Here is a 13,292-nt window from a genome sequence, read left to right on the forward strand (position 1 = left end):
CTACAGAACTGGGCATCCTCAAACCTGACATATTTATCCCAACATTTTATGAACTCAAAACACAGAAAGTTGCGTTCATACGCCAGCTTTGATTGCAACAACTTCCAGGGGCCCCAAACCATGTGTTATCTAAACGGAACTCGTGTTTCAAAGCATGGCTCCCTGTGTTGATTTGGCACTTATTTTCTCACTACCAAAATGATGACAAAAACGATGTTTGGTGGTTTGTTGTCAGACCAGCTTTTTTGTCGGTCCTCGGGGGGCATATCGACTTTTGTTTCATATTTATTGACAGCGGCCTTCGGCCTTGGTCAAAACATATTTTTGTTTCATATTTATTGACCGCGGCCTTCGGCCTTGGTCAATAAATATGAAACAAAAAGACGATATGCTCCCCCTCGGACCGACAAAAAAGCTGGTCTGTCAACAACCCATCAAACATCTTATAATATTGTCTACTTAGTTGGACTACTGGTTTCACGCCGTCCTCGCCCCTTTACAACGAGTGTCCGCTGATCACCGAAGGCACGCAAGCACGCACGCACGCGCATACACACAAACACACACACACACACGCACGCGCACGCACACACACACACACACACACACATATGCGCGCATGCACGGACACCGAAATGTAGAGAGAATCATTATCTACTGCAGTCAAATTCTGCTTGTGTTTTTTCTGCCCAGTGCAACTGATACGCAAAACTCAGCAAACCAACACCACCATCGTGGGCATCGTTCAGCTGTTCAAAAACAACCGCTGGAACTACCTCTGTGGCGACTTCTTTGATGACAACGAAGCCACCCTTGCCTGTCGCGCCCTTGGGTATAACTACGCCCGTGCACTGCCTCTGGGAGCGCGTGGCTCAGTTTACTCTTACTATGGTAGTACAGGATGGATTCAGAGCATCAACTGCACAACATCTAACTCGAAACTGGGACAGTGCCCCATGCAAACAGGCTCGTGCCTCACTCGCAGCTCTACAAATTACGGCTCCGTGCTCTGCAGCAAAGTTACCATTCCTCAAGGTCAGTGAATTGTAGCAGACAAGGCTTATTAAATGTCCCACGGCTCAAGGAAGTTTGGATGAATGTTTTTTTGAATGACCGCCCAAAGAGTGTTTAGGATGCATACATGTCAGAATGTTACGTATGTATGCATCTATTGATAATATTGGTTATAAGGTTCATAAATCAGTTTGAACATATAATTGCCTTTGTCGGATGTAGTACTCTCTATCGTGGAGTCCATTTTTGACTCATGTTTGTATAAGCGTTGGTTTATGCAATAGCAACAGTTGTCTGTCCGTGTGTGTGTCTTTCGTGGTCTGTGTCATTGTGTTTTTCTGTCTGTCATGGTGTGCGTTACTGTCTGTATCTGTCTGTCATGGTCTATTTTACTGTCTGTCGTGGTCTGTGTGACTGTCTGCAATGGTCCGTGTTACTATCAGTTCCTGTATGCCATGGTCTCTGTCATTGCCTGTATAATATTGTCGTGGTCTGTGGCCTGTTTTTTTCTGTCATGGTCCCGGTCATTACCTGCTTCTGTGTGTTACTGTTTGTTTTTTGTGGTTGTCATGGTCTTTGTTACTTTCCGTTTCTGCCTCGTTGGGACTGTGTCACTCTCTGTTTCTGTCTGTCATGGTCTGTGTACGTGTCTGTTTCTGTTTGGCATTGCCTGTCTCCCTGTCTGTTTTTGTCATGTTTGTGTTACTGTCTCTTTCGGTCTATCGTGGTCTGTTGCTGTATGTTTTTGGGTTACTGTCTGTCATGGTCTGTTGCTGTATGTTTTTGGGTTACTGTCTGTCATGGTCTGTTGCTGTATGTTTTGGGGTTACTGTCTGTCATGGTCTGTTGCTGTATGTTTTGGGGTTACTGTCTGTCGTGGTCTGTTGCTGTATGTTTTTGGGTTACTGTCTGTCATGGTCTGTTGCTGTATGTTTTGGGGTTACTGTCTGTCATGGTCTGTTGCTGTATGTTTTTGGGTTACTGTCTGTCATGGTCTGTTGCTGTATGTTTTTGGGTTACTGTCTGTCATGGTCTGTTGCTGTATGTTTTTGGGTTACTGTCTGTCATGGTCTGTTGCTGTATGTTTTTGGGTTAATGTCTGTCATGGTCTGTTGCTGTATATTTTTGGGTTACTGTCTGTCATGGTCTGTTGCTGTATGTTTTTGGGTTAATGTCTGTCATGGTCTGTTGCTGTATGTTTTGGGGTTACTGTCTGTCATGGTCTGTTGCTGGATGTTTTTGGGTTACTGTCTGTCATGGTCTGTTGCTGTATGTTTTTGGGTTACTGTCTGTCATGGTCTGTTGCTGTATGTTTTTGGGTTACTGTCTGTCATGGTCTGTTGCTGTATGTTTTGGGGGTACTGTCTATCATGATGGTCTGTTGCTGTATGTTTTTGGGTTACTGTCTGTCATGGTCTGTGTATCTTTCATCACTTCACGGTCTGTCCGTGTCAATGTCTGTTGGTAAGGTTGACATGGGCTGTGCTACTGTCACTATGTTTCATGGACTGTCTGTGTCAATGTCTTTTGAGGTTGTCATAGGCTGTGCTACTGTCTCTATGTTTCATGGACTGTCTGTGTCAATGTCTTTTGAGGTTGTCATAGGCTGTGCTGCTGTCTCTATGTTTCATGGACTGTCTGTGTCAATGTCTTTTGAGGTTGTCATAGGCTGTGCTACTGTCTCTATGTTTCATGGACTGTCCGTGTCAATGTCTGTTGGTAAGGTTGACATGGGCTGTGCTACTGTCACTATGTTTCATGGACTGTCGTTGTGTGAACACAGGCACGCAGGCAGCACAGCCGTTGTCTAATCCAGGCCAGGTGGTGGTTGTGTGGGACGGCTTGCAATCCGCCGTGTGCTCATCACAGTGGGACAACAGAGACGCTACGGTCTACTGCAAGAGTCTGGGCTTCAACTACGGCAAGGCGTTTGGCTACACGTACAACCAGAACAGTAGTTTTCCCATCCTGGTGTCCAACATTAACTGCACAGGGTCGGAAACCAGCCTGGCTCGCTGTCCCTTCAATACCGGCACTGTGACAAACTGCTACTACAGGGCGCGCGTCTTCTGCTACGACAGTCCAGACGGTGTGTGGAATGTGTGCATGGCTGGTAGATTGTGCTCTCCTCTTGTCTGCTGATAAGGTCCGTTGGACGTTGCAATATAATACACAGTTTGCGCTGTGACTTGTTCTCCAGTGTTGATCACCAAATAGAAATTAAATGATTTTTTACCATTACTGATCTGGCTTCTTCTTAGCTCAATTCTACGAAGAATCTGACTTTATTCTTTGTAAAAAAAATGATGTACGTGGTTGAAGGGCTATCCTCACGCGATCGACACCTGCATCAGTATATGTATGGCCTAACACAGGAAATTCTCAAGATAGGAAAACAAAACAACCTGTTCTGGATAGATCATTGGTATTACTTTCTCCTCATATGTAAAGTTCTCAAGCAAGGCCTATTCTAAAATTTCGTCAATTTTTGAATTGGTACCTTAAGTTTTTGTCAGGTCGATTTTGAGGGTACCCTTATTTGGAAGGCGGTCACGAGACCCCCCTGTAAGAGAAATCTTCGATGTGAAAAGTGTGCCAGATAGCCAAGTTGAGTGCCTTATATTAATAGCATAGAAAATTTAAATGAACTGACACGGGTAGGAATGTTTTAGTAGGGTTACGAAAATGGGTGCAAAATGTATTTTCTTGAAATAGATTTGTCGATACTGATCTTGGCTTTAGCCCAAGTAGTCTCTTCAAATGACTGACTTAAACAGCATTGATTTAAATCCCTCGGACCGCTTTGCCATGACGCCAGTGTGTAGCGCTCCAAATGGTCTAAATAGCTTGCAATTATTATTAAGAATTTGACACAATAGACCATCTTGGGATGTAAAGATATTCAGTGATACAAGTTATACAAATAACTGAAAGCGCTGTCGGGTTTGATTGCATCCACAGTATAAAGGGTATTGTGACAGTACCTTTTTAACCACCATTTGAGTGGGTATTTCTAATGTTTTGATATCATTTCGGACTTACAGAACCACCCAATGTCACAAAAGTTATACTAAATATTTAGAAATATATGATTTTCTTTGATTTTCATTTGCCTGCAGTTATGATGACCCCAATAGTGACCAACACTGGAGAAAATCTCATGTACGTTTCTCCCTAGAAGGCCCCAAAGGGTTTAAAATCGTGATCGTGATTGGCGTTTTTTGACCTTTATGTGACCGTGATTGCCGAAATTTCCATTTCTGTGATCGTGATGGGACTTTGCCCGTGATCCGTGATGACAACAAAATCAAGTCTCGTGATCGTGATCGTAATTTGTTTTCGTGATCGTGATGGGCATTATTGCAAAGCATTTTATTTTCAACGTACATTTTTCACAGCTGTATCACTCTATGATCCTCTATTCGTCAAGGTGTTTGTGATCGTGAAAACAAAAATCAAGGTAACTGTGATCGTGAAAGCTAAAATTTCCCTTCCCGTGATCGTGATGATACCCCCCCTTTGGGGCCCTCTCCCTAGTTAAAGGCTATCTGCAGGAGCATGCATAGAAAATGTTTTCTCAGAAGCCATTTTGTATTTCAGCGGACTACTACAAGCAACAACTCTGGGCCTCTCAAAAACTCCTGTTCAGTCATAGTAACTAACCAGTCAAAAAGTTATAATTGTAACTGCACAGATATTCAACTGAGGAAAAAGTTCATAACATCTATTTTATCATAATTGTATGCTTCCAGATTTCCAAGTGCGTTTGACCGGCGGTCAAGTCCGCAGCGAAGGCAGAGTGGAGATTGGTCTCAACGGCCAGTGGAGCTCAGTGTGTGACTACTACTTCAGCACACCTGATGTTAACGTTGTTTGCCGCTCGCTCGGCTTTTCTGGAGGGGACACAGTCAGTGTCAGCACCTTTGGATCCACAACTACACCGCTAGGAATATACAGTCCCAGGTGAGCAAGAATTTTGTTGGAAAAAGGGATGGGTTGTTCATATAATTTGGGGGGGGGGGGACTTAACGTCCTCACACGGAATTTCCTTTGAGGACATGTCTGTGGTAATATGCTAAAAATGTCATATAAAATCATGGCCCTAAAAACATATAGTTTAAGTTATTTTGTAGCAGAATAATGCACTTCAATCACCTGTGGAACTGAAGGCAGTCAAATGAGGGATGTGTTCAGGTGTTTGCCGAATATATATAGCAGGTTTGTGGTTCCTGTTCATCTCTTAATTAAAGAAATAAACATGAACACAGTGGAACCTATCAAAAGGCTGGCATGCTTTCCTGAAAAGGACAGTGTGGTGAAAACAGACAGCCAATGCTTTAAGCATGAATAGGCAAACTATGATGGGCAAAACCACTGGTTACCTGAACAGGTGACCAGTTGAATATCTCACCGGTTGATTGTTTCAGGTGTGGAGGGTCAGAGGACAGCGTCACAGCTTGCTATTCATCCAGCTACAACAGCTCGTATTACCAGACCCGTTGTGCCTCCTCACCGGCTTCTGTTCGTTGTTCTGGAGAAGGTAAGATGCAACAACAGCGTACCTTCTGTCACTGCAAGTCCAAGGCCTGTCGCTCTTCATACAAAGAATAGCAATTCTTCACTGCATTCTAGCAAGGGAGATACATAGATAAGTCATGTGTGTCACATGTGACAGGTATCGTGAATTCAAAGTCTGACTGAAAACATTGTTTTGCCTGCAGATGACTGAAATGAGTATGATATTGTGGTGCGTTTTCGAGAAAATCGTGTCATGTGCATCTTGATTAAGGTAGATAAGTTGGTGAAAATATCAGATTCTTTCAGTACACTTTGTTTTATTCAAATTTATGCAAAACATACCTTTCCAACTTTTGATTTTGAACAGGCGTTTGACAGTTGCCGTGTAGTTTGGTCGTTTATTGACAAATTGATGGTGGAATTCAATTTTGGAAACGACACTAAACGATGAATTTTAACATTTCATTCTAATATTATAAATTAAGTCATGTGTCTTAGTCAAGGGGTATTGTTCGGCATGATTTAATGTAAGTAGAGGCACTCACCAAGGGGATCCGCAGTCGCTTTATTTATTTTCGATTTGTGCCGAAATTGTATCCCTTGTGGTTCTTAAAAATAAACGGAAAAAATGTGGTGTGAATATGATACCTGTCTGTTTCTTCATGGAACAGAACAATCAATTTTCGAATGTAGAAGAGTTATGCAGTAGTTTGCTTCAATAACAGGCCTGATAATGAATAATGATGAAACAATTGTAGTCTATAGGACTATTTAAATTTTCCAAAAGAAAATTAAGGCCTAATTTGCATTGTGTTTTTAATCCTGATAGTTTTAAGGTACTTGGTTTTATGTTTTCAGCTATGTATCTGATTTTCTTAATTATACAAATCTTGGTCACTCAGCTGTATGAAGCTGGGGGGCTAAAGATGGTCGATATGAGATGGGGGTTTTTATCCCTGAAGATTGCCTGTTTGAAGAAAGTTTTGGGTTCTACTGGAACCGTATCAACACTTTAATTCAGTTAAATCATGTTAATGTGCAACTATTGTTAAGGTTAAAGGATCGTCGTATGCGAATGTGTTAATGCCAAAACATATCCATTTGTTTTAAGACCTCATCGTCTCTCTCTAGTCATTGACCCTATTTTACGTGCAGTCAAGCTCTACCCCAACGCAACCTACGGAGCCGTGAAGATGATGTTGAACGCGACCACAAGCACCTTCGGCCTGGTTTGCTCTGACGGCTTTGGTCCTGAAGAAGCCAGCGTGGCTTGCCGAGATGTCGGATACCCATTTGGACTTCGGATGTGCTGCTCTGCTTTTGGGTCCAATGACCCTTCTCTCAACATCATGCGAACCAATCTGCAGTGCACTGGAAGGGAGACGATGCTGAAAGATTGCACCTACAGCAACAGCATGGATTACTGCCCCTCTGGGGACTATGCCTCAGTCATCTGTTCCAGATTGTCGCCTAGTGGTGGTGAGAAGAAAACAAACGTTACCATTGTGTGCTTTTTTTTTTTTTACTTTTATTTTACAAAACGTGGCATGCCTGTGATTAACCTTGGGTGGATGGAAATGTTTTGAATCTGTCACTTGTTTTGCTGGAGGACTTGGACAATGTTCACCCTATATTTCATGTTTATTTTCTAATCTGGTGTCTGTTTTAGATTCCATCGTTCAGATGTTTTAACGTCAAGAACCATGCAAAAGACATGTTTACACTTTCAAACAAAATTTGTATTATCTTACCTTTAAGATGATTGCAACAACAGAAATGTACTCATCTTACCTCACAGAAAGGCAGTGGTTTTTTCTAGTCATCATAGCCTTGAGGCCTTGTTTTTGGTGCATAGTTTGGAACTTTAGAGTCATTGCTTCTTTTTTTTTAAAATAGCCCAAAGCGGGTGCCCTTAAGCAGAAACTAAATAAATTGAGAAAGCGTCAAGTGGGCTGAGTGTAATAACACTTCTTTGTTGCAGTTATTTACCTGGCTTTTTAATAACTGTTACTACCTTTTTGAGACCGCCACAAACATGAGAATATCAGAAGAAAAGAGGAAATCGTAAATGGGGATAAATAGCAAACGTTATGAACAGTAAATCTGAGAAAGCAGAGTCCTACAAATGGAGAGGGGTTAAATCTTAAAAGGGGGCTTGCATTGTAGTTTGAATTTTCATCATTTCAGGGTATCATGTAGCCGTGGAGACCATTGGAGACTCGACCTACGGCCGTGTCAAGGTTCAATTCATGGGATACTGGGGCTACATTTGCCCTGACGGGTTCGACGACAACGATGCAAACGTTCTCTGCAAAGAGGCTGGCTACGCCGGGGGTATATCCTTCAAATATAACCAGTATCGGTACGGCGTCACGAGTGACATTCGCTGGCTTACCAACTTGGACTGTGCAGGAACGGAGCAATACTTGACAAGTTGCAAGAATGTTGTCTGGGGCAACGTGACAGAATGTAATCGCTATGGTGATGCTGGCGTTTTCTGCTATCGGACTTCAGGTGAGTTTCATTTGACGGGTTTTGCTCCCTTCACAAAGATTAAAAACAAGATGCTTTGGCGTTGTTGATCATAGTTAATGTACATTTTTACCTTAGGGATTCGACTGATTACGGGGTTAGGGTCGCAGGTCTTGTTCTTTCATGATCAAACGATCTAGATAGTGCAACAAATAGTTCGAGAGAAAACTGAAGCAAACGTACATAAGGTGTGTACGAGTAAGCTTAAATGTTTTACTTCTCTGTTTTACTACGAAATGGTGCATGACTGGGTTAGGAAGCTGTTTATCAACTGAATCTGGCCCACCTGCACTGTTGAACTTCTTGTCCATTTGTATTTTGACAACAACCTCCATGTAAATACCTATCTATCAATCTATCTGTTTTTCCGTTTGTTAGTCTGTTTACTGTCTGTCCGCCAATCAGTCCATCTATCTGGATACCCATGGGACTAGGTCAAAGTGTCCCTCTATTGCATGGGGCCTGTCATAGCAGTTTTTAAATTTAGTCACAACAAAAGATACTCGAACTGCAGAAGATGTACTTTCTTTGGAGATGACCTCTCACAGGAAGACCCTGACATCGCAGGTATTGTGGAAACCCCCTGTTAAAACCTCAACAAATCAAAGAAAATCGGTTCTTTAAAAGGGAGGAAGTCTTCAAATGAAGGCAAATGTGAACAAGACAAACAGAAAATCGAAGGGGGGGGGTCATAAAAGGGGGTTTCCACCGTATAACGCTTCTATCTCTTGTTCATTCTGTTTTGTGAAGTGGGTGCCAAAAGTCAACTTTCTATATCTATCCATGCATGAATTAACCGATGAAGTGTCATCTGTTCAGCCCCTACGTTACACCTGGTGAACGGTACAGACAGCAGAGGTCGGCTGGAGCTGTGGACGGACGACAGCCGAGGCACCGTGTGCGGTCGCGGCTGGTATTCGGGTCATTGGGCTGACCATGATGCTAGCGCCGCCTGTAGAGGCATGGGCTTCAACGCCGGCCGTTTTCTTGGCAACAACGTCTATGGGCAGGTTGGTGGTAGGATATTCAGGGAAACCATCCGTTTAGTTCACAACCCCACCATTCCACATTCCACTCCCAACTTTATTGAAGCTTAATTCCCCCTCCCTTTTTAGCACCCTGGGGGTGGAGGGGGGGGGGACTCACAGTCACATCCCCAGTTCACGTTCACCATACATACAACCAGACCACTCGATTTTAGACTGTGTTGTCGATGTGTTAGAGGTAGAGGTAGATAAAAATGGTTTATACCATGCACAGCACAGCGCACAAAACCTCCGTAAGGATTCTATGGTTCGATGACAGACAGGAGGTAGCTAAAATGCTGATTGGGTATAGTAAGGAATGATCAACGACCATCTGCCGTCTTAAACATACTCCACACCCTGAGTGTTAACCCATGGCTGTTATTTTCCCATTTGTGCTTTGCAGGGAACTGGGGACGTCCTGGTTGACTATGTCTATTGCAATGGCGGCGAATCTTCTCTCTTTGACTGCTACTTGAGCCTGAAAGGCACCAGGGGGTACACCTACTGTAATGACCATAGTTACGACGCTGCTGTCCAGTGTTTCAATACAAGTAGGTTTTTCTTATTCCCGCATGTTTGACCGTGTATAAAGCCTCCATAGGCCAACATTTGATTTAGTATTGTATTGTGCTGTCCTTGCATTGGTGAGTACAGAATTCTTTGGGTTTTTTAACTTCGTGTATATAGTTTAGCCAGGACCTCATATTTGCATAGAGTTGAAAGTCATATAAGCATGGAGTTGAAATTTATGATTTGAAGGCCCGAGAGGATAGGTGCAGATGTATGGTTGGTTCATATGCATAGAGATGTCTGGGTATGGGAAATGGAAGGCGAGATGAATGAGTGATTTAAGAACAGGTAGTGCCAGAGGAAAGAGGAAAAATATACACTAATGAACGCAGTTATAAAAACAGTTAAAACAGCACAAACAATTCAACGCACTCTGCATTCTCTTAATTTTTCAGGCAAGTAATTATAATCCACAGAGACGGAAATTCCAAATCTCACACATCATCTATGCCACGCATGCAGGGAAAACGATTTGGCTATCGTGACTTATTATCTCTACCGTTTCCGCGGGGATAGCAACCCGAATTTCCATCAGGGATTTAATTTACACAAGTACAACAAGAAGAACACAAAAAGCCGCTTTAAATTTCATTTGATCCACGACTTCCTGACAAATGCACCTGGCCAAAATATTTTGAAACACGTTTTGTACCACAACTACAAACTTCGTGGCCCATGTTACTTTGCTCAAAGTATTCAAATGTCAAAACAAACAAAAACAGAATAGGCAAAATTCACAACCTTTGCACACAGTAAAAAAATGTTACCAGTTATCTATCTGGAACAGATTATTTTGTATTACTTGTGCGTATTTTGTGTGTCACACCATTCTGACCACTGCAGGTGAGATGTAAGGTAAAAGAAGTCTTCAATTCAAAAAGTGTGCCAGATGGCAAAGTAAATTGCGTTTAGTGCATGGTATGAATACCAGTGTATGAATGTATTTGGGTACAACTAGTAGTGCATCAAACTTTTGGTGTATTCACTGTGACAGGTAGGCGTAGTAAAGAGATCTAGCTATTTCTGTGCGAAGCATAATTCATACTTGTATGGCAATACCAGTTCACAAAATGTCTGTTACGATCACCGAGTGAAGTATTCCAAACTTTTGCCCAGCTCGCATCGCGGGATCAAGTATTGCGGACTACGGACGTGTAGATGTGTACACCAACAACACCTGGGTGGCTGTGTGCGACAACGGCGCCACACAGAACGGCAACAATGGCTTCAACCAGCAGGCAGCAAGGGTAGTCTGCCGCTCCATAGGCTACACAGAAGCTCGCCAGCAGTGCTGTTCTGCCTTGGGTCCCCTCTCTCAGTCATACTACTCCACCCACGCTAAAACCATCGGAGTCGTCGTCAACAGTTGCCAGGGTAACGAGGCGTCTCTGTTGGACTGTGACATTTCCACGACGACCACGTGCCCCTCTGGGAAGTACGTCAGTGTGCTGTGCTCCAACGACAGGATTGTGGACAACCGTAAGTACACTGAGCACCAAAAGTTAAGGATCTTTTTTCAGGGGCAGAGCCCTGAATGGCAAACAGCTGTGTTTCGGTCAAAAACATTACGTGCATGTGAAAATCTGCTTTTCTTCTGCTCAAAAATCACTTCATTACATTATGATTAAATTGAGTAGTTGAAGTTACTTCTGTTCTGTTGTTGGGGGAACACATTGGACAGTTTAGAGGCGTCAGTTAAATTCCGTCTATTGAATAAAGGGTGGTTGAAAAGTGGGGTCAGCACAGTCTGTTTCTGATTCAAATTACTTACGGTGAAGGAGAGTCATTAAGCGTTTGCTTTTCTTGTGTTTGTCCATGTGTGTGTCACTTCTGTCTGTGGGTGTGTATCTGCATGTTGTTCCCTAAAGTTGGAAGCACTGGGTTGTCTTATTTATGAAGACACCAAAGCTGCCTTCCCTCCTTTGTTTATGTCCGTTTGATTTGGTATAGTTTTCCGTTTGTCTCTAATTTTCTTCACCAAAGCTGTCTTTTTTCTTTTGTTTATGTCCGTTAGATTTAGTTTAGTTTTCTGTTTTTTCTATTTACCTTCCTCTGATCTGTCCACCCTTTTTTGTTCTATCTATTCGTTACGACTAATAATGACAATTAGTGCATGAATATGCATACAACCCTTCAAGTGAGTTTGCTAGGGTCACTGTACTAAGATTCACTGTCTCTCTCTCTCTTTCCTTCTCTTTTGTTTTGTGGCAAAGTTTAATGGTTTTTTTTCGTCTTTTGTTCTCTCTCTCTCTCTCTCTCTCTCTCTCTCTCTCTCTCTCTCTCTCTCTCTCTCTCTCTCTCTCTCTCTCTCTCTCTCTCTCTCTCTCTCTCTCTCTCTCTCTCTTACTTACACGACTACGCATATTATTTTCAGCCCTCCAAGTGAGGTTGCGAGAGTCAGTGTACCGCACATCCAGGACCTACCTGGGAGCTGTTCAGGCCAACCGTTACGGCTTCTGGGGTCCCGTCTGTAACAGCAGCTGGGACGACCGTGACGCCAACGCTACCTGTCATGGACTCAACTTTACTTACGGACTCAGCTTCTATGGCCGGGACACGACGTGTGAGTTGTGGGACTTGAGGGAGTGGTTGTGTTCACGGTTGTGTAAAGATATGTATGGGTGCAAACATATGCGATTCTGTGTGTGTTCATGATCAAGGTGGAATTCTGAAATAAGGTTTGCCACCCCCCCCCCCCCAAAAAAAAAGGTCCCTGCATTTCAGACTTTAGTTGAAACCTAGTGTGCACATTTAAATATAATGTTAACTTTTTACTGTTTACTTTCAGACAACCCAATGGTTTTGGGCAACTTCGAGTGCACTGGCCAGGAGGCGTCTCTGAATGATTGCACGTTTGGAGACATTGACGACGATCTGAACTGCTCTCTTCCGCTGTACCATTACTACCGTCGAGATGCAGGAGTACTCTGCTATAACACGCCAGGTCAGTTCTGCTACAGTGGTGGGAATGTTGGCCTAAGGGCCCTGTCCAAAGTTAGCACAGTTTACAAATAACTTGATATAATCAAACATGTTGGAAAATAATCAAGCGAATATGTCCAAACGCATTAAAAGTTATATAGATCAAGGGATCAGGAGAGTATACGTAATGAGCAGTAGTAGGCTGGCCGTAGACAAAAGCTTAACGTTGATGCTCTCTCAGATGTGTTTTTTTCACGTTAGAGCCATATTTCAGACACTGCTAGTTTTTAATCATCTTTAAATAAGACGAAAGGTTTGTGTTCCCTTGTTAAAATGTCAAAGTCACAGCAGTGTCATGTGTTTGGTAAAAAATGGAAAAGTATCTATTTCTCAAAATGTTTTGAAGAAATATCTCGGAAACATACACTTCAAAGGTTTAATGACTTCCAGCCATGACCCAAGTGATTGGTCTTCGTTACATGTGAATCATAGGGCAGTCACGATTATGTAATTTTCTCAAACGTTTTTGGCGAAAGTTCTTTGAAACCTGTTAGACTTTGACAATTTAATAATCTTCAGACATAACGACATTTTGGTTGAACTTCATAAAATTGCAAGGTCAAAGAGGGTAAAAAAGAATACAACTTAGTGTTCTCGTTTTTGAAGCTAGATGTTTGAAACTTTACCCATTATTGATTATTGATTGAT

General features: G+C 42.6%; 1 protein-coding gene across 1 annotated transcript in view; it reads left to right on the top strand.

The window, feature by feature from the left end:
• LOC138957062 (uncharacterized) overlaps positions 1–13,292 on the top strand; it is a 213,563-nt gene that overhangs the window by 150,950 nt on the left and 49,321 nt on the right. The window contains exons 41-51 of the mRNA XM_070328263.1: positions 694–1,035; positions 2,798–3,103; positions 4,767–4,977; positions 5,442–5,554; positions 6,688–7,011; positions 7,720–8,046; positions 8,884–9,074; positions 9,496–9,643; positions 10,779–11,141; positions 12,037–12,225; positions 12,451–12,606. Of these exons, the coding sequence (XP_070184364.1) occupies positions 694–1,035; positions 2,798–3,103; positions 4,767–4,977; positions 5,442–5,554; positions 6,688–7,011; positions 7,720–8,046; positions 8,884–9,074; positions 9,496–9,643; positions 10,779–11,141; positions 12,037–12,225; positions 12,451–12,606 (2,670 nt within the window). The remainder of the gene's footprint in view (positions 1–693; positions 1,036–2,797; positions 3,104–4,766; positions 4,978–5,441; positions 5,555–6,687; positions 7,012–7,719; positions 8,047–8,883; positions 9,075–9,495; positions 9,644–10,778; positions 11,142–12,036; positions 12,226–12,450; positions 12,607–13,292) is intronic.

The sequence above is a fragment of the Littorina saxatilis genome, linkage group LG1, assembly GCF_037325665.1.
Source record: "Littorina saxatilis isolate snail1 linkage group LG1, US_GU_Lsax_2.0, whole genome shotgun sequence".
Classification (NCBI taxonomy): domain Eukaryota; kingdom Metazoa; phylum Mollusca; class Gastropoda; order Littorinimorpha; family Littorinidae; genus Littorina; species Littorina saxatilis.